Below are 23687 nucleotides of genomic sequence, written 5' to 3'. Positions count from 1 at the left end.
TTATCCCTAGGGCTCCATGGAAAATTAATACTAACCTCCCCCACTATCCCTTCTTTCTCGTGGGTGTACATATACATATCCCATTTCCAGCTTGGGCTGTCAGCTTTCGATATATTAATAAATAATGCATTAGATGACTCAGGTCATGAGGCTAACGGGTGACTTCAACATGCTAGGCCAAAACAGCACACCAAATATAAAGCAAAAAAGAACAAGCAAAAAGCAAAGAAAGATCGAGAGGAAAAAAATCCGATAGGTTGGATCACAGACAACAAGTCAAGACTGACTGCATGACTGTAAGATTTTTGCCTATTTTTTCTCCGCCGTGGGGACGGAAACAACCCCTTCTTCCTGTCCGGTTGGCTTCATCGTGGCGCCCTCAGTGCCAGTTGTTGTGGCTGCCGTTGGCAGTGGCTCAGTAGCTGGGGCAGTCTCTCCAGCCGGAGCAGGAGCAGGAGCAGGAGCTGGGGCAGTCTCAGTCGCTGGCTTCTCACTCACTGCCGGCGTCTCTGTTGTTGCAGCCTTCTCCGTTGTGTCGACAGCAGCAGCACCTGCAGTGCTGGACTCTCCTGCGTTTGGCATGGTCGCTGCGGGAGAGATCGGAGACACAGGAGAGGTGACCTGGGAGCCGCCGGGAGAAGCTATGGCGGACCCAGATCCACTCCACGAGGCAGAATTAGTGAGGACGGCCTGCCACTGCTCCAGGTCGTTCTTGGTTCGAGCCTTGAAGTTGTACTCGCTGGTCATGTGAAATGCGTTTCCAACTTTGCCGCCGGACAAGTCTTTGCCCTTGACGCTAAATTTGAGATCGTTGAACCCGCCGATGGTGCATTCGGGGAGATAGAGAGAGATCTCCGGCACAGGCTCGTGACGTGTATCATCGTTCTCTTTAAACCCATGCAAGTAACCCGCGGGGGTCACAGCAAAGTAACCTCCCGTGTACCCCTTAAGCATCGCACGAGACTTGCGGTCCAAGATTCCCTCCACCAGGGGCTTGGTGGCGTGGTGGTCTTGGTTAGCGTATTTGATCGTTGCCAGGTCTCGTGGTGGCGCGTTGGGATCGAGCAGTGTAGCGTCATTGCGCTTGAAAAAATTGTTCCATTCAAAATCTACGCCGATCTCCTGTGCTTTGTTCACGATGTTCGAGTACATGTTTCGGTGATGGTCCGTTTGAGCCGTCATGCACTGGAAGAACTCGTTCATCGCCCGTTGGATCGTTTCAACAATATGTTTCTCAAAGGCAGGGAAGGAGTTCTGAATCGTCAAGATCTCTTGGAAATGTAGGTTCTCATCTGCAACCTGTCGTCCGAGGCGGTAAGTGACGCCGCGAGAGAGAATATATGGATCATGGGCAGCATCCAGTCGCGATTTGGATGTTTCAAAAGTTGCAGCGTACTGGCCCAGGAGTTCAATATGTTTTTGGGTAACTGCACGAGACTTAGTGACCTCCTTTCCGTGCTTGATAGCTCCCCCGCCTAGTTCCTTCGCCTTCGTTTTGATTTCGGCGTGTAGATTCTCAAGAATCGAAACCACGGACGTCTTCATGCGATTCTCTGCATCTGCGTGGGCCTCTGCGAGTCCCTAAACTTATTGTCAGTACCTTCTCGGCTGTTTGATCTAATGATACTGTATAACATACCTGTGTGTTTCGACGTAGAGATTCGAACAGACCAGCTACACCGGTGGCACCTTGATCGAAATGGTGCTCTTCCTTGATAGGATCAGACACTGTCTACTCATACTGTTAGATAGCCACTTGCAACCATCTGATATAATGCTATGACATACCTTGAAAACCTTCTCAAGCTCCTTTGCATGAGCCTTTTGGACTTTCATCGTCGTGGCCACATAATCCTCCAGGTTTCCGCAGACATGTTTCCATGCCTGGAGTCGCTCAACCAGCAAATTCGTAGTCTATGCACAATCAGTATGGCTATTCTTTATGCATAACAAGTCAAGACCTCATCCGCAGGACCACTACTTACGTCTTTGTAGTCGGAGTCGGGGATGGCATCTTCTTCGCCTGTCGAAGTCGTGGTCGAGGTCCTCGTGGCCGTGGTTGTATTAGTAGTAACGGTATTGGACCGACGTGGCAAAACAGACTTGAAAGCCATGTTGCCTCTGTCAATTGACTGGTCCTATGGCGATTATAAAGCTCACACCGTTAGACTACCGGTATACAAGGGTCGTAGGGGAGACGACAGCACTCAATTGGGGGCTAGCAAGTTACCCCTGAGAAAGACTCGGCCGCACAAGAGGATGATCAGAGTGAGATATTGTGACGCTGATTCTCAGTTGGCTTGAAAGGTATAAGACCACTTCAGAGAAGGAGAAAAGAAGCAGAGGGAAAGGAGAGAGAGGCGCAGCTTTTATCCAGGAAGATGAGCGATGCAACAACTCCTTTCCCCTCCCCACTTTCGGCCGTGAAAAAAGAAAGTTCCAAAACCAAGATCTGGAAAGATGCAGAGCCTGTAACCCGGAGATCTGACGGGACGCCAAAACAGGCCATCCCACAGCATCTTGCACCAACGAACTGATCTATCCAACCCATATCAAGCTGATCTATCAAGACGGTGCAATTGGAGTTGACGATGTCCAAAAGGGGAAAAGAACTGAAATAAAGAATAAAGAATGGCTCGTGCATCGACCTTAGTGTGACGTCATGATGACTAAGCAAGTGCATTCACGTATTAGAGGGCAGAGTATGTACATAACTTGCAATATCCAAAAGCAAGATGGTATATGAACATCACAGTAGAAAGAGACGAGGGGAGAAGGGGGGGTACATGGTCAGCATTCCCCTAACGCATTGGGCTTCCCAATACTGAATGAAATGAACCTTCGAAAACGAAAACCAAACAAAAACACCCAGTTATGCATCCCAGAAGCGGTCATCCAAGTCGTGAATTAGAAATATAAACATGAAAGGAATATAAGAAGAAAAATTATAAAACGGAATAAGAAAAGATGTTGGCCGGATGGTTATGTTGATCTAGCCTGAAGAATGCGCACTCGTCGCTCAGAGTCGTGATCGTGGCCGGTACTGTGTCGGTGAATTGAAAACTGGGGGAGAGCATCAACAAAGGTGGAGGACAGTCGGTTAAGTGCACGGGCTGTGTGTCTTGGAGGTGAAGGTGGCCGCTCACTGACCGGCGAAACGTCTCCTGCAGTGGCTGTTTCGTAGTTTGGAAGGCCGTTGTTGTTGGCGGACATGGCACAGGACCGCACAGCGGTTGAATAGCTAGGTACACGGGAGAGATCTTCGACATCGTTGGTTCGAAGGAAATGTGGTGACACGAGGCCAGATGGGGGATGCTCATCCTCGGAAGTGCGTCGAGACATATTCGGCGTTGTGGCCGCTGTAAAAGTTGTTACCGGGAATGTCATTGAGCGGCGGTTATCATGAGAATCTGGTGAGAGGAGCTCGGGTGGTGGTGTTCCCGGCGAGCGCAGGGAGGAGCTGTCAATGTGTAGATTGACCAGGCGATTGTGTAGTATACTGGCTGCGACGTCCCCTCCTGTGCCTAGGGTTGCCAGAGAAGACAGATTCTCGGCAGATAAGTTTCGGCTGATCGAGCCGTATAGCGGGGTTGCGACTCCGCTGTATATTCCCGGGGTTCGGTAGCCATGAGGGTCCAGTTCACTGTATAGCATGTCGAACTGGTGCTCTCCATATAACGGTGGTGCTTGTTGGGCCATGCAAAATTCAGCTACCTGCGGTGAAGTCGGCGATTGGTTGACGAGATTATTGTTATCATCTAACGGCAGGTTGGGTGATAGGAAGATGAACGCTGGTAGCGTAGCCCGTAACTGTAAGCCTTATATTAGTAGCCAAAATTATAGCAAGAGACGGTCAAGCGCTGTGAGATTCATAATAAAAGCATACCTCTGATGTATGTCCGTCGGGGTTGTGTAGTTGGATCTTAAATTTCAGTTTGTGTCGTATCTTGATGCCCTTAGTATCCGTATCCTGGATACATTTGCTGAGCTTCTTGGGCAGATCAAGAACCCGCGAAAACTGGTAGCCCTCTTCTTCCTCCTCGATAAATCTGCGCTCTTCTTCAGGCCCAAGACGAAAGTGGTCTGCTACCACTACTCTAATGGACTTGTGTGAGGTCGGTTGCAGTTGTGAGTCGTCACGACAGCTCATCACATCATAGCTCTCGATGAACTGGGTGGTAATCAAGCCGATCTTGAGGCCCTTTAGCAGGGGAACGAGGCGAAAATCGATGCGGACCGACGTCCCGAAGACGACTGCCTTGCTGGGCGTGGAAATGGAATATTCCAACTTGTTTGGCCAGATGTTTTCAACAGACTATTTATCCACTTAGATCTAGTATTCATAAAGTTATATCTCGATGTAGATATGACATACCATGACATGGGATAGTTCCAGAGCACTAGGAGCTAGTGTCCGTATAATGCGTAAAGGCTTTCTGACCTGAATATCTTTGGCATACTTGCGTCCGATCTCGGCCTTGAAACGATAGATTATCCATGTGTCCGGTAGGCCTTCGATGCTCTCTGGTAGTGAGCCTGGCAGGACAATGTCAAAGGGAAACTCGTAGTTGTCTGCAGGCATAATCTCCGTTTTCCCCTTGCCGGCGTCTATAAATTTCCATGTCTTCTCGAAAAATGTTCGTTCCTTGCCGTGCTTCTTTGTACCAGGAACGGCGCCAATGAGGAACGGCCAGCTGCGATAGCGTATTAGATAGTATCACAAGCAGAGAACGGTGTGTAAAGGGGTATATCAACGTACCTTATCCTTGACATGCCTGTCAAGTGCAGCCTGAGATGTTTGATAGTCAATGGTTCTGATAGGCACAGGACTAGAGTGCCTTTGAGATGAGCGCTGGCAGACTCTTCCTCATTGCCCCGAAATACGATATACGGCTCGTCCAGTCTGGGTGTTGATTAGCCGTTGCTCGGAGAGAAAGGAAGGTTAGATGTATACGGAATTTCACATACCTGATATCGAAGTATTTCGCATGGCTGGAACTACCTGGCCCGCTAAAGAAACTGGGGGCCATGATAGTCACTGTCGGATGGAAGACGGTGGAGAGCTCTACAGCGCAGCGAAGTATCGGGATAATGACAGACTCTGCGCCCGCCGGTTATTGAGTCGCATGTACCGCAGCAGTGAAGCGTTATACAACCTCTAGACCAAGATATAGAAATAGACGGCGGTGGGATGAAAGCGAGTTTAACAGCAAAAGAGGAGAAAAGCACATGACAGACAGGGGCAGCTCTGGATGTTTCTTGGAGAGGTTTATATACATATATGTATATGCCCGGAAGATATATATCTACAGGATGGAGTCCGCGGTGGTGAGCCAATAATATATGGAATCCTTGCCCAATAGCCACTTCATTATTCCAAAGGCTCGAAAGCGAGGGAGAAAGAAGAAAAACTTTCGCTGGATAATCATCCGACAAGAGTCCGCATTCATGGATCTCCCGCTGGCTTTCATCATCTCTCTTTTCGCAGGCCTGGCATGGGTTTAACTTACTGGGGGTCGCATCCACTTGGAAAATTTCTTGCCTGTGAAAAAAAGAAAAAAAGAAAAAGGAAAGAAAATAGCACTAAGTTTCTTTCTCGGCCTTTGAGCCTATGAAGTTGCTGGATTTCACATGGAGACGGTTGGCCTCGAGATCAGAAAAGTTGGGTCTGATATTCGTCATGCTTTATCAGGGCGTTAAGGACATTGGTATCTCGTCTATCTATCTGGCTGTGACAGGTCGTGCCTAGGCATGAGGCTATCAAAGACAACTTGCAGACTGATAGGCATTTTTCGTATCTGCGAAGAATAGTCAATAGACATCTCTACTCCGGCCAGAGGACGCGGTCCTTGCCGGCATTTGCTTGGCTATTCAGGCCAGAGATGACATGAGAGACGCCAGGGCTGATCTACTCCGTGGGGCGAGTCGCAGTTACGTAAATCCCAGGGCATGGATGAGAAAGGGGCTCTGACCTGCCCAGAGAAGCCAGTTGGGTAAGCTTATGATGTCCTGGAGCTCTAGGCACTCGGTGGCCGTTGATACTTCTCAAGGTAGTCGAGGACTGTGCCCACTGACTGCACGCTATCTTCGACCGTAGTCAGCTATGCAGAAGATATGACCGCTGAATCGTTATCACAATAATATCGCAGCGACTGCCAGAGAATATTTTTTTTTATCCCCTGCCGGATAGCCGTCACTAGCTCCACCCGTCCTGATGAATCTCCGGCGGCTGGCCAAAGGGAGAAGACAAGGCGAGACAAGACAAGACAAGCTCTTCAGGCCCCTTTTGACGTCTTATTATCCACATGAATACTCCGTGATAGACGCCTTTTCTTTCGTAGTCATCATGGTGCCATCCCGTTGTTTTATTAATTTAGTTAGTCAAAGTCAACAACCTCGGCTCAATTTTGCCTGCTTGCCTCGGACAGAAGCTGACAAAATAGTTAAAATTTTGGACTTGCTTCAACCTGCTCGACTGGTCAGAGAGGTTAATATGACAAGCGGATCTGCCTGCATGGTGTGGTGCCACAGGCTCGTTACTCGCAAGCGCGTGTCATGCATATTCGAATTACACCATTTAGCGCCTTGTCGATGTATACGATGCTAGGCTCTGCCGCTAATGTAAGCCTCTGAGTACCAAATAATAATATTTGTTTGAGCAATAGAACTAGATGCGCTCCTCTTTGAACACGAGTTACGGAGAGAAATGCGCCGCGGCGGAATGCCCGTATATTACCCGGCTCAACGTCTTAGCCATGCATATTCTGGCTTGGATGATGTGCGCTGGGCGACGGGGGTTGTATCTCCACTTAACCGGCCCTGGGAGTAAAAAAGGCAGTTAGCTGAAAACATTTTGATATAATGAAGAATTGAACGCTCAAGGGTATCTACATAGAACAACACAAGTATTTATCAGTGGGGGGATTGCAATCGGTGTTCACCGTCGTGACATATGGCCATCACCTCCCTACCAGCCTATATCTCTCCCTGGCCATTCCGCCCTCCGCTCCTTCAACACCGTAGCCCTCGCCAACTTCGCCAACAACTCTTGCAGGAGCTCCGCCAACGACAGACCAGCTGGGCACGACCATGCCTGCGGGGACAACCGCTCCGTCTAGCACAACGACATAGTCCTTCAGAATAGCCATTGATCCTACAACCACGTCTCGTCCAATGTGGACGTGATTTCCTACTGTGGCCGCCTCGACGATTGAGTTCTCCCCAACGAAGACGTGATCGCCCATCTTCAGCGGGTAGTATGAATGCACACCGCGGTGGAGTCGGGACGGAGGCCGCAGCAGGCATGACCGAGACAGATATGTATATCGACCGATCGTTACTGCGATCGAAGGCGTGTTGGCGGCAGATTTCGACCCGGCTGCTCCTGACGGTGCTGCTGCTGGTGTTGCTGGCTGCTGGCGGTAGAGGTCACCACGGATACAGACGTCCGCCTGGATGACTGTCTTGCCGCCTAGAATGATATGCTGTGTTCCGTGTACCTGGTTGCGACGAGACACCTTGTTCCCTGTATCCTGCAAACACTTCTTAACACTGCACTCGTCTTCACAAGCGGAGGTTTCCAGAACTCACTGTCTCGATATATTCGCCCTTGATGGCTTTGGGGGCCATGTTTGCTCTCTTGCCTTCCACGCGCTTCCTCTACAGCATTCCTTTCCAACACTCACTCACTCCCTCGACGTAAACAGATGCCTGCCAGTTCCCGCTTTCAGCTCCGTATCCGTATCATCGACATCCGCCTTTCCTGTCGCTGTTTATTCGTGTTTTGCTGTTTTGTTTCTTCCTCGACGTGCAGAAAGGCATCAAAAGCCGATGCTGACTAAGATGATCACGTGAATATACCTAACTAACGCTCCTGGAAGAAGTAAAAAAAAAGAGACGCAGCAAGACGAACGAACGAACGAACGAGAACGACGGAGCAACGGCAAGGGGTGAATACACCTAGTAAGGAGGATAGCAAGGAGGATGGAAAACGGGATGATGTGTGAGTAACTACATGGCGAGAGGCGAGCGAGCTCAGGCCGCTGCGGTGTTTGTCTCTCGCCCGTGAAAGCTGCAGAGTCAGCTCTCGCCCCGGGGTCCCCCTTGGCGGATACCTCAGCAGCCCGCCCCCGGAACTGGCTGGAATGGGATATCCTGGACACTGCATCTCGCGTGCAGCTAGCGAGCAACTCGTCACTTTTCGACGCAGCGGGTTGGCCAGTGACATCCCTGGTGCAGCCGGCTTTTGATGGCCAAGTGTTGCTGAACATACGCATTGCTTGCTGCCACTGCGGCTGATCTTGACTGGTGTTCCTGAAGCATGAGTAGTGGTATGTACGGAGTAAATCAGGGTGCCACTAAATGTTCTGATATAGGCGGTGGCCTTTGGACGCAATAAGTATATATTGCCCTCTTAGTAAAGATTTGGGTAAGTGGTTAGCTATTCTATTCCCGCTCAAGAATTATAATAGTAGTAATCTACAAGTTAATATGGAGTCCACACGCAAGAAGGGAGCCATCCCTGTATTAGGCATACTATCTGCCCAAAATTAATCAGCTTTTTGGGGACATTGATGTCTTTTATCTCTCTTGGATATTGCCTCAATCTAGGTGTGGGCTAGGGGTTTGCCATAGACCTTTTGTGTTGATGCTTTCACCTCCTTTGCCTTGACTATATTGTTTTTGGCTAACTAGTTATTACAATCTGGGAGCGGATTGAAAGCATTTATATAACTACGGGATTGCACATGGAAAGGTCAAGCAGCAGATAGAACTGAATGGCGGGAGAGAGACACTCCGGGATAACTGGTTAGTTAGTTAAACTACTGGACCAAGTTGAATGGTTGATCTGTGACAACAGAAACTAACTAATCCAGTGGCTGGAGTCCAGGATTTGAGTAGCTATGGAGTACATCAGCGTGCAATTCCTTTGTAGTCAGGAAATCTCAAAGACCAAGATAGGTAAAATATCAATTTCCGCAGCCAATATCTTATGTATAGTTACATACGATTTGGCGAAACCATGATGTCGCTTGTGATCGTCCCATGCGAGGGCCCCCTGGACGAGTTACCTGACTATTGACAAACCTATACTCTTGGCCACTATGTGCATCGCCTACCCTGGTGGACGCGGGGGTGGTCAGGCCATTTATTGACAGATCAGGCCGTACGAAAATATCGCAATTTGCTCATGCGCTGCTCACGCCTGGCCGGTTCTAGATTGGAGGTCCGGAGCTCCGGCTTCGATGTCTTGACAAATCTCGAGACTGGCAGTGCAGCGTGCTTTAGTCATGGAACAGCAGCCAGACTCGGGGTACGGGGGTGATCATGGTAACCCGTTGGGCTTCGTCCCCGCCGAGAGCGTCTGCTCTGTGGCAAACAACAAGGGAAATCCACGATCAAGTGATGAGGAGGAAGGCGAGTATGGGTAAAATGCGTACAGGACGATGAATTAATTAACTAATTAGGACTAACTACAAGACCATATGGAAACGATACATCGGGTATCAAATACAGGGGAGACAAAAGAAACTGTCGTCGGCGTCCAAACACGCGTGTGGATATACAGAGATATACAAACGGACAAGCCAATATATCTCAGTTGCCGAACTTATTATCAGTCTATTTGCAACTGACGGTCATAGATCATATCTAGTGGGCGTTTTGAGCTGGCAATTCTCCATCATAGTGGACTTTGAAGGCTGTAGATGGCAAAGGTGTCAGTAAGCTGTGCGAGACAATCATAGAACCTGGACAGTTTGGTAACTTACTCATTGGGAAGACAAAATAGCCGCTCTGGTCCTCGCGCATGTAGATATAGAAGCCACCTGGGCGCGGGATCTTCTTCAGCTCGCCCTGGGGCCCTGGAGCTCGGCGGAGGTTGTCTAGACCACCAACGACACGCAGCATAGACGTAAGTGCGATCATGTTTGCATCCTTGCCTAGACAGGCGTGCGGGCCCTCACCGTAGTGGATGTATGAATCCAAGGGACGGTCAAGGCGGACTTCATGTGGCGAGGGGAAGATGTTGGGATCACGGGCAGCACCGACCTTCGTATGTGATGGTTAGTTCCATTGAAATGTAGTTAGTTTATAGGTATTTACGAGAAAACTTACAAAGCTGACGAAGACCTTGTCACCAGGCTTGACGGACACATTGCGGCCATCGTCATCGATGTCGAGAGCTGCAGTAGATTCGCGGTAGGATCCGAAGGTACCGTTCAAGCGGATACCTTCCATGCAGTAGTGGAGAAGTTTCTCATCGGCCTCGTCGGTCCTCTCCTTGGCCCAGCGTTTGATATCTGGCAGGTGGACCTTGCCCTCCTCGGAGAGATAGTAGTCAATGATTTGAGTGAACTGGGTTCATGTCAGCGGGTGTATACTGTAGGGCAGCCAAAAATTAATCAGATGGGTTTGTACTTACCACTTGAGCCTGGTTTGGAATCATAGCTCCTGCAGTTGGCATAACCTGAGACCAGGTAACTTGCTCAACACTGAGCCCTGAATCGAGGAGGCGGCGGATCATATGGACACCATACTGTGCCAGGGCATTCTTGTTCTCCCCCATGCGGCTGAACAGGGAGAGAATGCCACCCTTGACGGCCTTGACACGGGCCTCCATAATCTGGCCAAGTTGCTGAGCAACAGTTCTGGCGGCCTGTCTGAGCGGGAAGGATTTGGCAGGGTCCAGATCGAAGAAAATAGTGGTAAAGATCAAACACATGATCATGAACATTTCATGTTCGGTGTAGATACCCTTGGGGTTTTCTGCAGTCTTCAATGGCAGGCCGAAAATGCTAGAAGCGAAGTGTACGTGTGCAAGATTTCCAACGCTGTTCCACAATGTTAGATTTGGGTCAGATTTGACAAGTGGGAGGATCAAAGATATATGGCTAATCTTACTCTCTGGTGATATCAACCTGATTGATGCCCGCGATCTTGCAAGTCTTCTCCCTGAGAAGCCTGATGGTGATATCCTCGTAAAACTCCTTGATATCCTTCTTCCATTCGCTATGGTACAACGCCTTGCCCATGGTCTTGCGCTGCTGACCATGGAACGTACTGTCTCCAGAAAGCATGAAGTCCAGTCCTCCCTTGCCGAAGAGGAAACCAGTAGCCTCTCCCCAGGTGACACGGAAGTCCTTGGAGTTTTCCAAGATAGTCTTTGCTCCCATGTAAGAGGTGATGTTTACACGAGGAGGAATAAAGGCTGGCCGGTCCCAGGAGAAGTTGTCGTGTCGACCAAGATCAGTCATGACCTTCTACATCTCGCTTGGGATAGTCATTGGGAAATGAGCGTAGATTGAATCGCTCTTGACATGGTTAGGGAATGCCCTGAGCATAAGCTTGTAGAACATGCAGCCCTGGTTGACGCTGAGGTCATAGTGAGTCTCAGCGTAACCCCAGTTGGTCAAGTTCTTCGCATGGTAATCGACCTGTTGCATAGAATTTAGCAAATCGGTGCCAATATATATAGGGAAATCAAGGTGCCAAAAGTCTTACAGTGTAGAAACGATCTCCACGGACCAACGCCACAGCATCAGACAAAATGGCGCGAGAAATAGTGTATGTTGGACAGATACCAGCTCCAGGAACCATTGGAATCTTTGGCTCCTCGGCAACAATACCGGGGTACAATTCAACGTGGTCCGGATGCTCGTAGAGATTGCGAAGAGCTCCAGAGATCTCTGGGTCGGAGTTGATCTCCTCGAAAGTCTGGTACTCCTTTAATCCGAAGAATTTGCGGAACTCATTGAGAGAGGCGCAACCCCATTTACGGGCCATTTGCATGCCGAGGATCTCAACGCCACGGAGTGCCTTTGGAACATTTTTAGGACCGAAGGATCCTATAGGTGAGACTCACGTTAGTAAAATCACCAATGGTATTGGTATGACAAGAGTATAACTTACCAGCGACCTCTTCGATGGCTTCAGTCATTATGTTCATGAGTTCACCATCGTCAAAGGTGCCATCAGTCTTTCGTTTGAGCCCAGCAAAGGTTCTCTCAGCTGGGTCATCAGGAATGCTAGCCTGCCATTTACCCAGTCCTCCAACAAGCTCTGGAATAGAGAGGTCTTCACCACTCTTTCCGAACATCTGCTGATAAGTATTGTTGGTGAAGTCCTCATCAGCAGCACCAATGCAGGAATGCCAGCGGTAAGCCAGGTTGAATTCCATGGAGACCTGGTTACCAATTCCGCTAGCAGCAGCCTCAGGAACTGCACCCTCACGCATGCCAACTCGTGGGTCCTATCAATAGTATAAGTCCATCCGTCTGATAGTGCGTAGGATTTTTAAGGAAAGATACTAACCAAACTCCAAGTAGTGTTGCTGCGGGTCAAGTTGATAATGGTACGGACGTAGTCGTAAAGCGTGATGTTAATATATAGTCCACAAGTAATCCTAAACTCACTATTAGCTGGATCTGGAGCAACGACATGGTTGAAAAGAACTTACAATCGTCCAGTCTGAAAAAGGTCATTGTCATATTTAGCCCAGGCCTTCTCAGTGGCTTCAGGGCTCATTCCACTTCTTGGTTTGGCAAACCGGCCACCTTCATTAATAGCGGCGAGCTGCTCTACAGCATAGTTGTGGAATCTAAGCGTTCGGTGTCAGAAATATTGCTCTATTATGGTGCGGGGGGTAGACAGAAATTTTTACCTGTTCAACATGATGAGGATAACGCTGCAAGCCGGAGGGAAGGCAAGAAGACGTGCTTCAGAATAGCAATCGGGCTTTAGTTTACCATCCTTGAAGGTTCGCACCTTGTTCTGGTCATCTTGGTTGTCTCCGTATAAGATGGAGAGATCGAGGTACGAAGAAGTTTCCGAAATGTGAGGGTTTCGATAGTCAGTTTGGAATAAATCATGGATGATCAGAGATGCCCAGTTGAAGAAGACGCTAGAAACTCCGTTCGGGTGAGGCTTGAATTTCTCACGCGCAAAGATGCTATCGAAGATGAGCCCTGGGTCGGGAAGGGATCCTAGTTGGATTGACTCTGGAATTATGGAACGAGCATAAGGAGTGTTTGCTGCTCCCAGCATTGGAAGCATTGGGTTGTTGTAAGATCCATCTGCGCTCCTGTACTTGTAATCATCGCCCAACATGCTATATATTAGGGTTAGTTATAGCCCATGCACCGTGTAACTTCAGTTTCTCTTAGGGGTAGGTGGCATACGTTGGTGGAGGGTGGAGGAGAGAGTCCCAAAGCTGCTTCACAAAGGTATTCATCAAGTCCTTGCGCATCTTCGATTGTGGTGGGAGGCCTGCAACGAGCTATTAAAAATGGAGCATAAGTATCTTTTCTTGGTCTGTTGGTAATTGATATCTCAGCTGTACATACGTTGATAACACGCTCCATAATGTACTCTCGATCGTTGTCGAGCTTTCCACTCTTCTTGTGTTTCCTGACTGCCAGCAAAGTGGAAATGCCCTTCCATCCCATAGTCCGCAGATCGGAAAGAGTGCTGGTATATTTGGTCTCTTCTCTGAGGTACGAGCCATCTCCTGACTGGTTAGGCAAAGGGCGTCTAGAGGCATGAATCAGTTGGGCGTATTTTGCGAAAGTGCCCTCAACATCTCCTCTCTTAGCTCGAGGAGCTGTGCTCTGGCTTGGGGGTGAGCTGGTGCTCGCCTTCGTCCCATTTGTTCCATTTGTAGTTGTATGGGTGCCATTTGTCACTCCATTGACACCGTTAGTAGCACCCCCGGCCATGATTGCCGTTCACACAGTGGTCTTCCTCGGCTGTAGACTATTCAAGAGTAGAAACAGAGTATGGCTTAAAGTATGACCACAACCCCAGGAGCAAGAAGACAGTCTCCTTCAGGCGTAGAGGATGGCCAGCAAAGAAAACTATCAAAATAAAAAGAGTAGAAAAGGGACCAAGGGATTAATTGTGGGTGACGCTCGTTTTATTTGCTGTCACGGACTTTCGCCGCGAAGGATGATCGGGTATTTGGTAGGTCAGCTAGGAGAAGTAGATTCAAGGCTGGGGAGCTGACATGCTCTTGATGAATGGCCACGGACGAGGATATGTTCCTCCCTCCTAATAATGCTCAAGAATGGGACGGACCCACAACGGCTGCATGCTTGGGGGGGGGAGCTCTGAAGATGCATCGTATTCATCCAGACTGTTTTCTCAGTAATCCTTGAGACCTGACTGGATAACTCAGAGAAAGCCAGCTCAGAGTCTTGCACAACACAGCTCAGAAGCCTCCCCGCCCCCTGCTGGCTCATCGAATTGGATTTCAGCCCCGAACCAGCAAGCCAATGACGGCTGAGTGGAGTGGAAGCTTCATTGAGTTTTCGTTTATGCAGGATCCATGGATGCCTCCAGCCGCTCATTTGTTGTTATGTATCTTGCCCAGACACCTCAAAAATTGGGCGGGCACGGGTGCTACACAGATCAGACACACAGGTATCCATATATATTACCTGATCGTGAGCCATGTTCCGATAGTGTCTACCGCCGTTTGAAGTGGCAGAAACCGGGTGCAGGTGTGCAGTTACTGTACTTCCGCAGACAGACACCCCTGAGACAAAGACGAGCGAGCAGAACGCTGAGAGTAGTTAAGTTGGCCCCGTGAGGAGCTTGCTTGATCCTCACTGACGCCAGGGCAGCCTGAGCCGACCCCCCAAATCACGGCGTTTCCCTTGGTCCATGACATCGGTTAAGGCTGAATTGTCAGCTCAAGCAAGGTCTGTTCTCTGGGACGGCTTCGGTTCGCAGTGGAGACCATTTGTTATCGAGAGCCTGGCGAATAGGAACACCACATCCGGGATGCGAACCTTGTTCATCGAACGCACATCTCGAATCAAGTCGTCACTTTGCTGTGGAACTCTTCCCCCGATTCAGTTTGCAGTCTGTGTATGGATCTGTCGACTCGGTATTCTCAGTGGTGGAGGGTTGGTCAGTGTTGCTTTGGTGCTTCTTAACTATTTGCTCTGGCCGCAGCTGGTTGAAGCTGGGCTGTTCGCTTCAACATGCCAAAAGCCGCGATTTTAAAACAGACCGGATTTCCGATCAGCTAGCGAATTGCTGTTTTCCAGTCCCTCAGAGTTTCCCATATCACTAACCATTAGTTAGTTATCCGGGGCCTCCATCGTGAGGCTGGCTGGGGTTCCACCGACTAGTTTATGCATCCAAGGGGGGTGTTTTCCTTCTCCGTCTTGATGTTGATCATGCAAGATTTTAACATAACGAGAGGGCCGTGGGCTGCGCAGATTGAACTGATCTACCCCCCCCTGTTGACATACTATACGGGGCAATTGGCATGCGACTGAGAGAGTCAACCTGAGGCACCCAGCTCTCCACCCTCCATTCTTCCATGTGACTGTCTGCAGGGTCAAAGATTGACCGAGATCTCCCCTCCATACGGGAACATGTTCACAATTTCCTCGTGAAACGAGAGCTTCTTTGCGAGCTAATAATAATAAGTCATAATTCGGCAGGTGTGAGAGGGTGGTTGCTTTCTTTTTCCCCTGCTTAAAAGACATGAATATCTGACCAAGTTCTCCGTAGATAATAATTTTTATATGGTTTGCGCCATCCGCTGCCATGCCTGTTCAGTCTCTGAGGGAGTAAGTGAGTGGTTGGATTCTGTCGTCAGTGTTCAGATAACATATAATTCTCTGTCATTGCTCCGTGGTTGACGGGCGTCGACGGACAGACTCTGGATGCCTACTGAATAGTTGATTTTTTGGTTGCGGCTTTCTTTTGTCTTCATTCCCAATGGCGACTGCCAACCCCCCTTCACGGCCAAAGACCTTGGTCCTCTGTTTCGATGGCACTGGGAACAAGTTTTCAGGAACAGAGGCAGATTCCAACGTGCTCAAAATATTCCGAGTCAGTGAGATGCCCCAATCCATGGGATGCACCAACAAACACCATGTTAGACGAGCAAATTGACTAACAGCTGGCACCCCAGATGCTGGATAGTAGCCAAGGGGACCAGTTTCACTATTATCAGCCGGGTATAGGCACCTATGTCTCTTCTGCAACCTTCTCGGACACCGGATTTTACTCCAGAGTGAAGTCTGCCATACTCAAGGCTAAGTATTCCGCCGTTGGCAGCTCGTTTGCCGACCATGTAATGGCTGGCTACCGGTTCCTTATGCGGTACTATGCGCCAGGAGATAACATGTATTTCTTTGGATTTAGTAGAGGCGCGTACATTGCCCGGTTCCTTGCAGAGATGATTGACTATGTCGGCCTTCTAACCGCCGGGAACGAGGAGCTGGTGCGCTTTGCCTGGAAAAATTATGCCAAATGGCAGCAAAGAGATGGAAAGGGAGATGAATACCATGACCAGAAGCTGAAAATGTATAACTATATGAAAGCGTTTCGCGAAACGTTCAGTCGACCGGTAAACCCCGTACGATTCATTGGTATCTTCGATACTGTCAACAGCGTCCCCAGGTTTGAATCAGCTTGGATGCAGAGAAGCAAGTTCCCATACACTGCGAAGACATCTGCGAGAGTCATCCGGCATGCTGTTGGTATCGACGAGAGACGGGCAAAATTCCGACAAGATCTGATTTCTCAAATGAGGGATATACATTCGAAACATGGCCATCACCATATCCCTCATATCCCTCATCATGGTCGCAAGTCTGTCTTCGGGAAGTGGGATCTTCGCAAGTTGATTAGGGGAAAACGCAAGAATAATATCCCAAATGTTGTTATCAACAGTCCTGAGGCAAACGAGAAGAGTACCAACGGCACTGGAGATAACGGAGTCACGAATGGGAAGCCTAATACCTTGAGCGCCGAAAAAGCCCGCAAAGTACCAAGCGGTGCCAGATTCAGGCCACCATCCCCAGCTCCTGAGTCTTGCCTCACAGTACCTAACCTCTCTGTGCCAGGGGCTCAGCAGGGGGACGACGCTATCTCAATAGTAGAGAGCTGCCATTCAAAGATATCGATGCCAGTTCCAGGTCTAGAGAACGGGAATGAGGAGCAGGATATCCAAGAGGTTTGGTTCCCTGGCGGCCATGCAGATATCGGCGGAGGATGGGAGCTTGCTAAAGGCGAGCTCTGGCAGCTCAGCCATGCTCCTTTAGTTTGGATGGTCCATGAAGCACAGGCAGCAGGGCTGCGATTCAGCCCTCGCGCGCTGAAGCAGTTTGAATGTGATGAATCATACTCGGGTGAAGTCACGCCCGTGGAACGCTCATCTTTCCAGTTCGATGACTATGAAGAGCTGCAAAAGAAATGTGTTCTCGAAGCAGGATTGCTTGAGGAGGCGTCGGATGCTGAGGCGGTCAGAAATTCATCTCGAAAAGTAACCGCATCTGAATCCTTCCGGGCTGCTCTGCATCTCTCCAGCACTCAGGGCCAAATCCATGACTGCTTGTCATACAACATGGGAGTCCCCAAGCTTTCAGTAACCCTTTGGTCAATGATGGAATACCTCCCATTCAGGCGAATGGATCTTCAAGTCGATGGATCGTGGAAACCTATCCGTTGGCCATTACCTCGGGGTGAAGTCCGTGATATTCCCGACGACGCCCAGATCCATGTGAGTGCCATACGCAGGCTGCAAGCTCGAGACGACTACAGGCCTGGAAATCTCATCTTGGGTGGAGGCGGCCGCGGGGTTAAGAGGTTACCCAAGGACCATCACATTGGCGATTGGGACGTCCATAGCAACGAAGGATGCCCCATTAGGGAGACCTATGTTCGCCGGAAGGCTCCTAAGGATGGATCAGAACGGAATGGAAATAAGTGTAACGGAAACAAAGGGCACAAACATTAACAAATGATGATGCCAGAGGAAAGGATCTGTATACCATTCTTTTATTTATTTTCATACCTTATTGATGCTGTATATAATGAAGCATTCAGCTATTAGTTATCAGTTTTAATTAGTTGGTTTTTGCAAGGGTTGGAGGAACTTAGAATAAGGGTAAATTGATACACTATGTGAATTGTATCTGCCACTCGTCTATATTCTAATGCCAAAGGCTCCGGCTTCCCTCATACCCCTCTACCTAATCATAGGCCGACGTTGTAGTAGAGTTGTTGGCTGTTGACTCCGTGACCTGGATTGAGTTGTTGAAACATCGGAACTTGCCTTGCATTGGCCCTATTTTAATGTACCCCAGAATCGGGCCAGAGCATAGGAAAAAGGAATTATCGGAGTCGCACTTGATATCCCCGGGAGTACATGACGTACTATTACCAGAGCCTGCCGGAAATGGTAGCATGGTTGGGAATAGGGACGGGGGACTGGACTTCGACGTGGTGCGACGACGGCAAACTCTTGTACCACTTCTCGCAGTGGTTTGTGGCGAAGAAAGGGTCGTTGGTGCAGTTGATGGGCTGCTGGCCGTAATGGGAGGGCATACACAAGTTGCTGTAGGTGCTGCTGGTGTTTTTGACGCTGCTTTGGAGCACGACGGAGATGGTGGCTGCGATGGTAATAATGAAGGTGGTGCTGGCTCTGGTGCCTCAAACTTGCTTGCGCATGCATAGCCTTTATCGGCAGCGCCTTTTGCCCCTGAACCGTATTCAACAAATTCCCCAGGAAAGGGGAAGATGACTTCTTTGCTGTGATCGGTCTTGCACTGTGGTGCTTGGTTGATGTTTGCCAGGAATATGTTGGGGAGCCCATGAAGGGCTGCTTGTCCCGAAAGAGCCACCTTGCTGTTGCCAGCAGGATTGTCATTCGATCCTGATATTGTGACATGTGCGCAGTTCATGTACATCTCTCTGTTTCCCAGACGGTTGAACCAGGTCCAGGCGAGGAGAGCGTTCCCACTCGGTGCGTTGCTTGGGATAGTAAACTTGTATTGCTTCGACAAGGGACATCCCCCTATAAACGACTTGATAGCTTTGAAGGTCTTTCCAGAGTCGTATGAGAGTGAGATCTGGCACGATCCACCACCGTGGGTTGCGCCTCCGGCTATCTCGATTGAGTATTCCTGTCCTGCCTTGTATTGCGCTGTTGGTTTGAAGGGGTCATTATGGTAGCCCTTGCAAGGGTAATCCGAGCCATCTGAGCGCAGGGGAGACGTGTACGAATAGTCTTTATTCGTATTTTCCTTGTTTAGGGGGCTTCTGACTGGAAATGGGTTTGCCAGCTGCATATGGCCATAGGCGATATGGCAGGTGTTGAAAAGGAGAAGCTGTATAGCAACGAAAAGCTTCATGGTTATCCTTGTTAGTTATCACTTCGAGCTTGGGATATCAAATCGTACTCAGTGTATAACCAGCGGGAAAGAAAAGTATGTGATTAAGTTGGCTGTTGAGAAAGACAGCCTGGTTCTGATGCACTTATATATCTAGAGACAGCCGCAGGACTGGTGGAATAGAATCTTCCAAGTTAATACAGCCACGCTAGGAATAGAGGTATAGTGGAAATTACCAGGCAAGCTAGGTATATCCCAGAATTTCCTTCACAAAGATTTGAGGAGTGCAAGGACAGTGAAGACACAGATGGAGAATCCTTCACAGTAACCATTTGGCCATTGTGGTAAAAGAAGCTTTATTTTGACTGTTTTAGTCTGCCTGTCTCAAGAGAGATGGGAAACAATTTATGTAATTGAACAATATCAATAACCCGTGGATAGTAGATAGCTGTAGCCTCACGCCCAACTGAGGAACATGGACGTTAGAGCTACCGAGTCGGCCAGGCATTCTAACCTGGGCAACAATGGAACGTAAAGTATAAAAATGAAATAAGAGGGAAAAATTCCGTTACGAATCACTATCTATGGGAGTTGTACCCATAACCATGGGAATATTCACCCGCATCAATACCGCTTTCGCCATAGGTATAACCCGCATTTTCGGATCTCGCCCACGGGTTGGGTGGCTCCTGAGAAGTAGGCGATATGGGACCGTCCGGGCATGTAACAGGGTATGTATTTCTCCCATATCCATAGCTAAGGTTAGACTCGGATTGAAGATTGCCGCTTTGAATACCCTGCCGCAACTGAATGTTTTCTGGATCAGTATTTCTGTTTCTATCATTCCCGAAGCGCTGGAGAAAATTTGTGAAGCGAGGTTTTTCCACTTTCGGCTTGTCCTCCAGCGAGTTGGCACCAGGGGTCAAAGAGGACTGGCTGTATTCAACGGTATGATCAGTAGAAGACTCCTGAGTTTGCCGTCTTGGCCAGAAGCGTTGACGAATCCTGGTTGAAGTATGGGAAAGGGGCGCTGGCGAAGTTTTAGAAGTCCGTTGGCGATTTTCGAAGGCCTTCTGTATGAGAATCGAGAGTAGAAAGAGAGCACTGGGAGGAAATATAATTAGCGAATGGGTTTGGCGCACATGTTATATAAGGGAATACCAACATTCCAATGATAGAGACGGCAAAGGCCCCCTTTTCTAGTTTGCACGCGGTAGCTAGGTATCGCATGGAAGTGAGATTATCCCCCCTGCCAGTTCCCATATCCTCGCCACCAAATGCTGCACCTGGGTCTTCCGCTTCACCACTTCCAACGGGCGTCGTTACGCGTCCTGTGCAAGGGAGGGCGCCGTGGCGAGTCATAAGACAGATAGCTAGAAATGCGACGGCGAAACTTCCGTCGAACATCATGGATATACGGGAGAAGACTAACAGTCCTCCATACGCAAGAATGAAAAACGACGTGAGGATGGCGTAGATCGCAGCCACTCCGGCTATCCCAGCAACAGCCTTCAGCCACTCTGGGGCATGCTCGTTGTGATCAGCAAGAACTGCAAGGAAATAACTAAAAACCCCGACGATGATCAGTGACGATAAGAGCTGAAGCATCCTTAGCCCGAAGCCTGCCAGGCGGATAGCATTGGCAGATGCCATGGCTTCTGGCTACAACCAAGTAGCTGTCTATGCTGTGTAGCAATGCGGGTTTTATAGATCAGAAATAGCCCATGAGCTTGTCAGTTTCAAGCTCAAGACCAGATAAGAGTAGGGGGAAAGTGAGAATAATGTACGGCAATTGAGGTCAATTTGGCTTCCATTCTCTATTTTGTGTGTCTGTCTGCCTGTCTGTTTTTCTGTGATGAATTCGCCTCCCAGCGAAGCTCCCCAAAAGTAGCGAAGAAAGCGCAATCTGCGGCCGAAAAATAATAGGGTGATGTCATATCACGTGCTTGGGATTCGGCCGGGTTGATATCAGAATGCAAGAGGCGGGCGGATGCTGGTCAACGGTTGATGGCATCCATTTAGCGAGTGGAAGATCCTGGGGATAAAAGGCTGAGCAGTTGGAAGGGCATTGTATCTCTGGAATATATGGCAGGCTGTTCGTTGGTAGATGGACCGGGGGGCGGGGCGGATTTGGTGGGTATAGAGGAGCTTGAAGGTGCAGGTTTCGACTCAGAGAGAGGGAGAGAAATGTCCCCTTACCCAGGGAAGGGGAACGAGAGCTGATCGATAAGGTGTATGTAACTGCGTGGCAGGCAGCCCAGTGCTGGTTTAATCCTCAAGCAGATCCGCGATATCCTTGTCGTCATCTTCCGCCCGCTTCCTTTCAGCTTCCTGCTCTAGGTATTTCATGAAATTTCGCTGCTTTCGTCTCGCACTTCTGCCCCAGTTAGACACCCCAGTAGATTCTCCTTCATCTTCACCTTCCTCGTCACTCTCTGCGACGTCGCCTTGCCTCAAGGTATTGGCCGACAGCTTCGTTTTGCCCGCGGTTTCGGCAGCAGCGGCTTCTTCGGCTTCTCTCTTTGCGTTGCCTGAGTCGAAGAGCTTTCTGAAGCCCTTGTCGAGGTATGGCCGGAGAAAATAATAGCCACCTATGATCCAGACAAGCCGGATGTAGTCTTGAATGGTGAGGTTGGAGACAGATGTGGATATGTTGTTGGTGAAGTTGGAATACAAGGTATACAGCGTATCTGTCACGCTCGTAAATTGGAAGTCTGCCATGGTAAGCGGCTGCTGTATATGAGGGAGTTCCACCTAGGGATGGGCGGGCTACGTAGGTGTTGTGGTAGCTAGGGCGTAGGCGCTCGCTATTGCTGTTCGTTCTCTGGTTTTCAGGTCAGACAAATACGCCAAACGGGACGGTCCTCCTCTCTAAGGGAAAAGAAATCTCTCAACTGAAGCGGCGGGGAAAGCACTTTAAATAAATATTCCCCCAACAGGCTGTTGTTTCTTTTTTATCGAGGGCTTTCTTCTTTTCTTCTTCAAGGCAGAAGCTCGCATAAATTAACTTGAGGGCCCATCTAAGAGAAAAAAAGAAGCTCCGATCCCGTGACATCGCGTTTTAAAGTATTAAGGTTCCAACCAATCATTGGGCCAGGGACACTTCCGAGAATATTTACCATGGATAGACACGAAGGCAAGCCAGAGACTGAGACCACGCAGGCAGCGAGATGAAGTGGTGGATAGAAAACGATGGCTCCTACTAACGATGATGGACAGGAGACGAAAAAGGTAAGCTATTCACTCCCGTGTTCCCGTAGCAGGTGCTGATTTACTCCCATCTAGCAGCTGAAGGCGATGCTCTGGTATACCCTGGGCAACCTCACTCGCGAACATGCAGACCTCTTCGATACAGAGGTAACTCCTCAGTTCATTGCGGGGCTAGTAGAGATTACCTGGGCGCAGCTAGGTGCGCTGAATGTTTCGCTGATAGTCCAGGGTATTGGCTAATGGCCTTATTCAGAAACGGTTGGCCAGGATTTAGAAATGTTTGCAAAGTACGTATTCATGCCGGATTGTGACCTGGATATCATACGGGTTGTAATGCTGATACTATTGATTTATCAGCCATGCCGGTCGTTCGACGATTAACGCGTCCGACGTCTTGTTGCTGGCGCGACGTAACGAAGGCCTCGAGTCGATCTTGCGCGAATACAATGACCATTTAGAAGCTGAACGAGAGAAGCGAACTTCTAAGGACGGGTAACCTTTATAGTACGCTTGGGATCTTTGATATCGGAGCCACGAACAACTCGCTTGCAGGAAGAATTATCAATCTCTGCTGGTAGAATTGATATCAACCAGCACAGTATGTCTGGTAAAACGATGAACTAGCCAAGCTATGGTGGAGGTTATCCTGAGTGTGGCCACAGTCAGCACGATACACGGAATCATGATGTGAAGGGGAATAACCTGCGGGTAAACAAGTCTCCGTCCCTGATAATAGTGCCCAAAGTCAGACTATCAGGTTCCTTTTAGATTATTGGGGGTACACAGTGTGAAGAGCTTGGCCTGAGATTACATGATGACTGGTAGACAGACATCGAAGGACGGAAGCGAACGGGGTACATTGTGCGTTGTCTGCATAATATCGTCACTTTTCATACCGTGTCTCGCTAACAAGCCTGTCTACCTCTAACATCTAACTTTGAATGATCGTACCAATAAGTAACTAATTTTAATGCATCCTTCTCAGTTCTTCGATCATTTCCTTCAATGAAGACACGGTGACAGTACTATCGTCAAGTCTACTGACTATCTCCTCCTGCATGGCTGGGGTGCATGAAAGGAAACGCTCAATGAGTTCTCCGTCCACAAACCTGAAAGGCTCATCGGATTGGCGCACCGTAGTTCTGAACGCACGGTATTTAGAGAATGGTATCTCTCCTGGACTTATAGTTATACTCCCCATGGCGGTCTGAAGTCTGAGTAGGAGGTCTATATAGGTTGGGTTGATTAGGCCGAAGAGATAGATGGACCCATCGACCTGTTATACTGTTAGATTTTATGGATAATATTGTCATCAAAAAAAAAAAAAAAAAAAAAACAAAAAAA

At 49.0% G+C, this 23687-nt stretch overlaps 10 protein-coding genes across 10 annotated transcripts; 2 read left to right on the top strand and 8 right to left on the bottom strand.

The window, feature by feature from the left end:
- Positions 1-309: 309 nt before the first annotated feature.
- Positions 310-2114, bottom strand: TRV_00946 (PH domain protein; the record flags this gene model as incomplete). The annotated part of the gene is made up of 4 exons (XM_003024825.1): positions 310-1581; positions 1640-1732; positions 1789-1914; positions 1986-2114. 4 exons carry the CDS (start codon positions 2112-2114, stop codon positions 310-312), a joined length of 1620 nt encoding a protein of 539 aa, XP_003024871.1.
- An 868-nt stretch (positions 2115-2982) lies between these two features.
- On the bottom strand, positions 2983-5030 carry TRV_00945 (uncharacterized protein; the record flags this gene model as incomplete). The annotated part of the gene is made up of 5 exons (XM_003024824.1): positions 2983-3810; positions 3887-4315; positions 4376-4657; positions 4760-4829; positions 4969-5030. The coding sequence occupies 5 exons, from the start codon at positions 5028-5030 to the stop codon at positions 2983-2985; spliced, it is 1671 nt and encodes a 556-aa protein (XP_003024870.1).
- A 1929-nt stretch (positions 5031-6959) lies between these two features.
- TRV_00944 (uncharacterized protein) lies at positions 6960-7629 on the bottom strand (the record flags this gene model as incomplete). Its single annotated transcript, XM_003024823.1, has 2 exons — positions 6960-7532; positions 7591-7629. The coding sequence occupies 2 exons, from the start codon at positions 7627-7629 to the stop codon at positions 6960-6962; spliced, it is 612 nt and encodes a 203-aa protein (XP_003024869.1).
- Positions 7630-9651: 2022 nt separating this feature from the next.
- TRV_00943 (uncharacterized protein) lies at positions 9652-11255 on the bottom strand (the record flags this gene model as incomplete). Its single annotated transcript, XM_003024822.1, has 4 exons — positions 9652-10050; positions 10117-10356; positions 10424-10796; positions 10903-11255. The coding sequence occupies 4 exons, from the start codon at positions 11253-11255 to the stop codon at positions 9652-9654; spliced, it is 1365 nt and encodes a 454-aa protein (XP_003024868.1).
- A 226-nt stretch (positions 11256-11481) lies between these two features.
- On the bottom strand, positions 11482-13715 carry TRV_00942 (fatty acid oxygenase PpoC, putative; the record flags this gene model as incomplete). Its single annotated transcript, XM_003024821.1, has 7 exons — positions 11482-11846; positions 11911-12250; positions 12313-12403; positions 12458-12598; positions 12662-13108; positions 13179-13276; positions 13344-13715. 7 exons carry the CDS (start codon positions 13713-13715, stop codon positions 11482-11484), a joined length of 1854 nt encoding a protein of 617 aa, XP_003024867.1.
- A 2017-nt stretch (positions 13716-15732) lies between these two features.
- On the top strand, positions 15733-17758 carry TRV_00941 (uncharacterized protein; the record flags this gene model as incomplete). Its single annotated transcript, XM_003024820.1, has 2 exons — positions 15733-15850; positions 15981-17758. 2 exons carry the CDS (start codon positions 15733-15735, stop codon positions 17756-17758), a joined length of 1896 nt encoding a protein of 631 aa, XP_003024866.1.
- Positions 17759-18180: 422 nt separating this feature from the next.
- Positions 18181-19154, bottom strand: TRV_00940 (uncharacterized protein; the record flags this gene model as incomplete). Its single annotated transcript, XM_003024819.1, has 2 exons — positions 18181-18439; positions 18460-19154. The coding sequence occupies 2 exons, from the start codon at positions 19152-19154 to the stop codon at positions 18181-18183; spliced, it is 954 nt and encodes a 317-aa protein (XP_003024865.1).
- Positions 19155-20174: 1020 nt separating this feature from the next.
- On the bottom strand, positions 20175-20786 carry TRV_00939 (uncharacterized protein; the record flags this gene model as incomplete). The annotated part of the gene is made up of 1 exon (XM_003024818.1): positions 20175-20786. One exon carries the CDS (start codon positions 20784-20786, stop codon positions 20175-20177), a length of 612 nt encoding a protein of 203 aa, XP_003024864.1.
- Positions 20787-21401: 615 nt separating this feature from the next.
- TRV_00938 (uncharacterized protein) lies at positions 21402-21854 on the bottom strand (the record flags this gene model as incomplete). Its single annotated transcript, XM_003024817.1, has 1 exon — positions 21402-21854. The coding sequence occupies one exon, from the start codon at positions 21852-21854 to the stop codon at positions 21402-21404; it is 453 nt and encodes a 150-aa protein (XP_003024863.1).
- Positions 21855-22325: 471 nt separating this feature from the next.
- On the top strand, positions 22326-22583 carry TRV_00937 (uncharacterized protein; the record flags this gene model as incomplete). The annotated part of the gene is made up of 2 exons (XM_003024816.1): positions 22326-22364; positions 22419-22583. The coding sequence occupies 2 exons, from the start codon at positions 22326-22328 to the stop codon at positions 22581-22583; spliced, it is 204 nt and encodes a 67-aa protein (XP_003024862.1).
- Between the last annotated feature and the right edge of the window lie 1104 nt (positions 22584-23687).

This window comes from Trichophyton verrucosum, assembly GCF_000151505.1.
Source record: "Trichophyton verrucosum HKI 0517 chromosome Unknown contig00089_1.f1.exp, whole genome shotgun sequence".
Classification (NCBI taxonomy): domain Eukaryota; kingdom Fungi; phylum Ascomycota; class Eurotiomycetes; order Onygenales; family Arthrodermataceae; genus Trichophyton; species Trichophyton verrucosum.
Note: the sequence above shows the minus strand (reverse complement) of the source record. Positions and strands in the feature narration are given on the sequence as shown.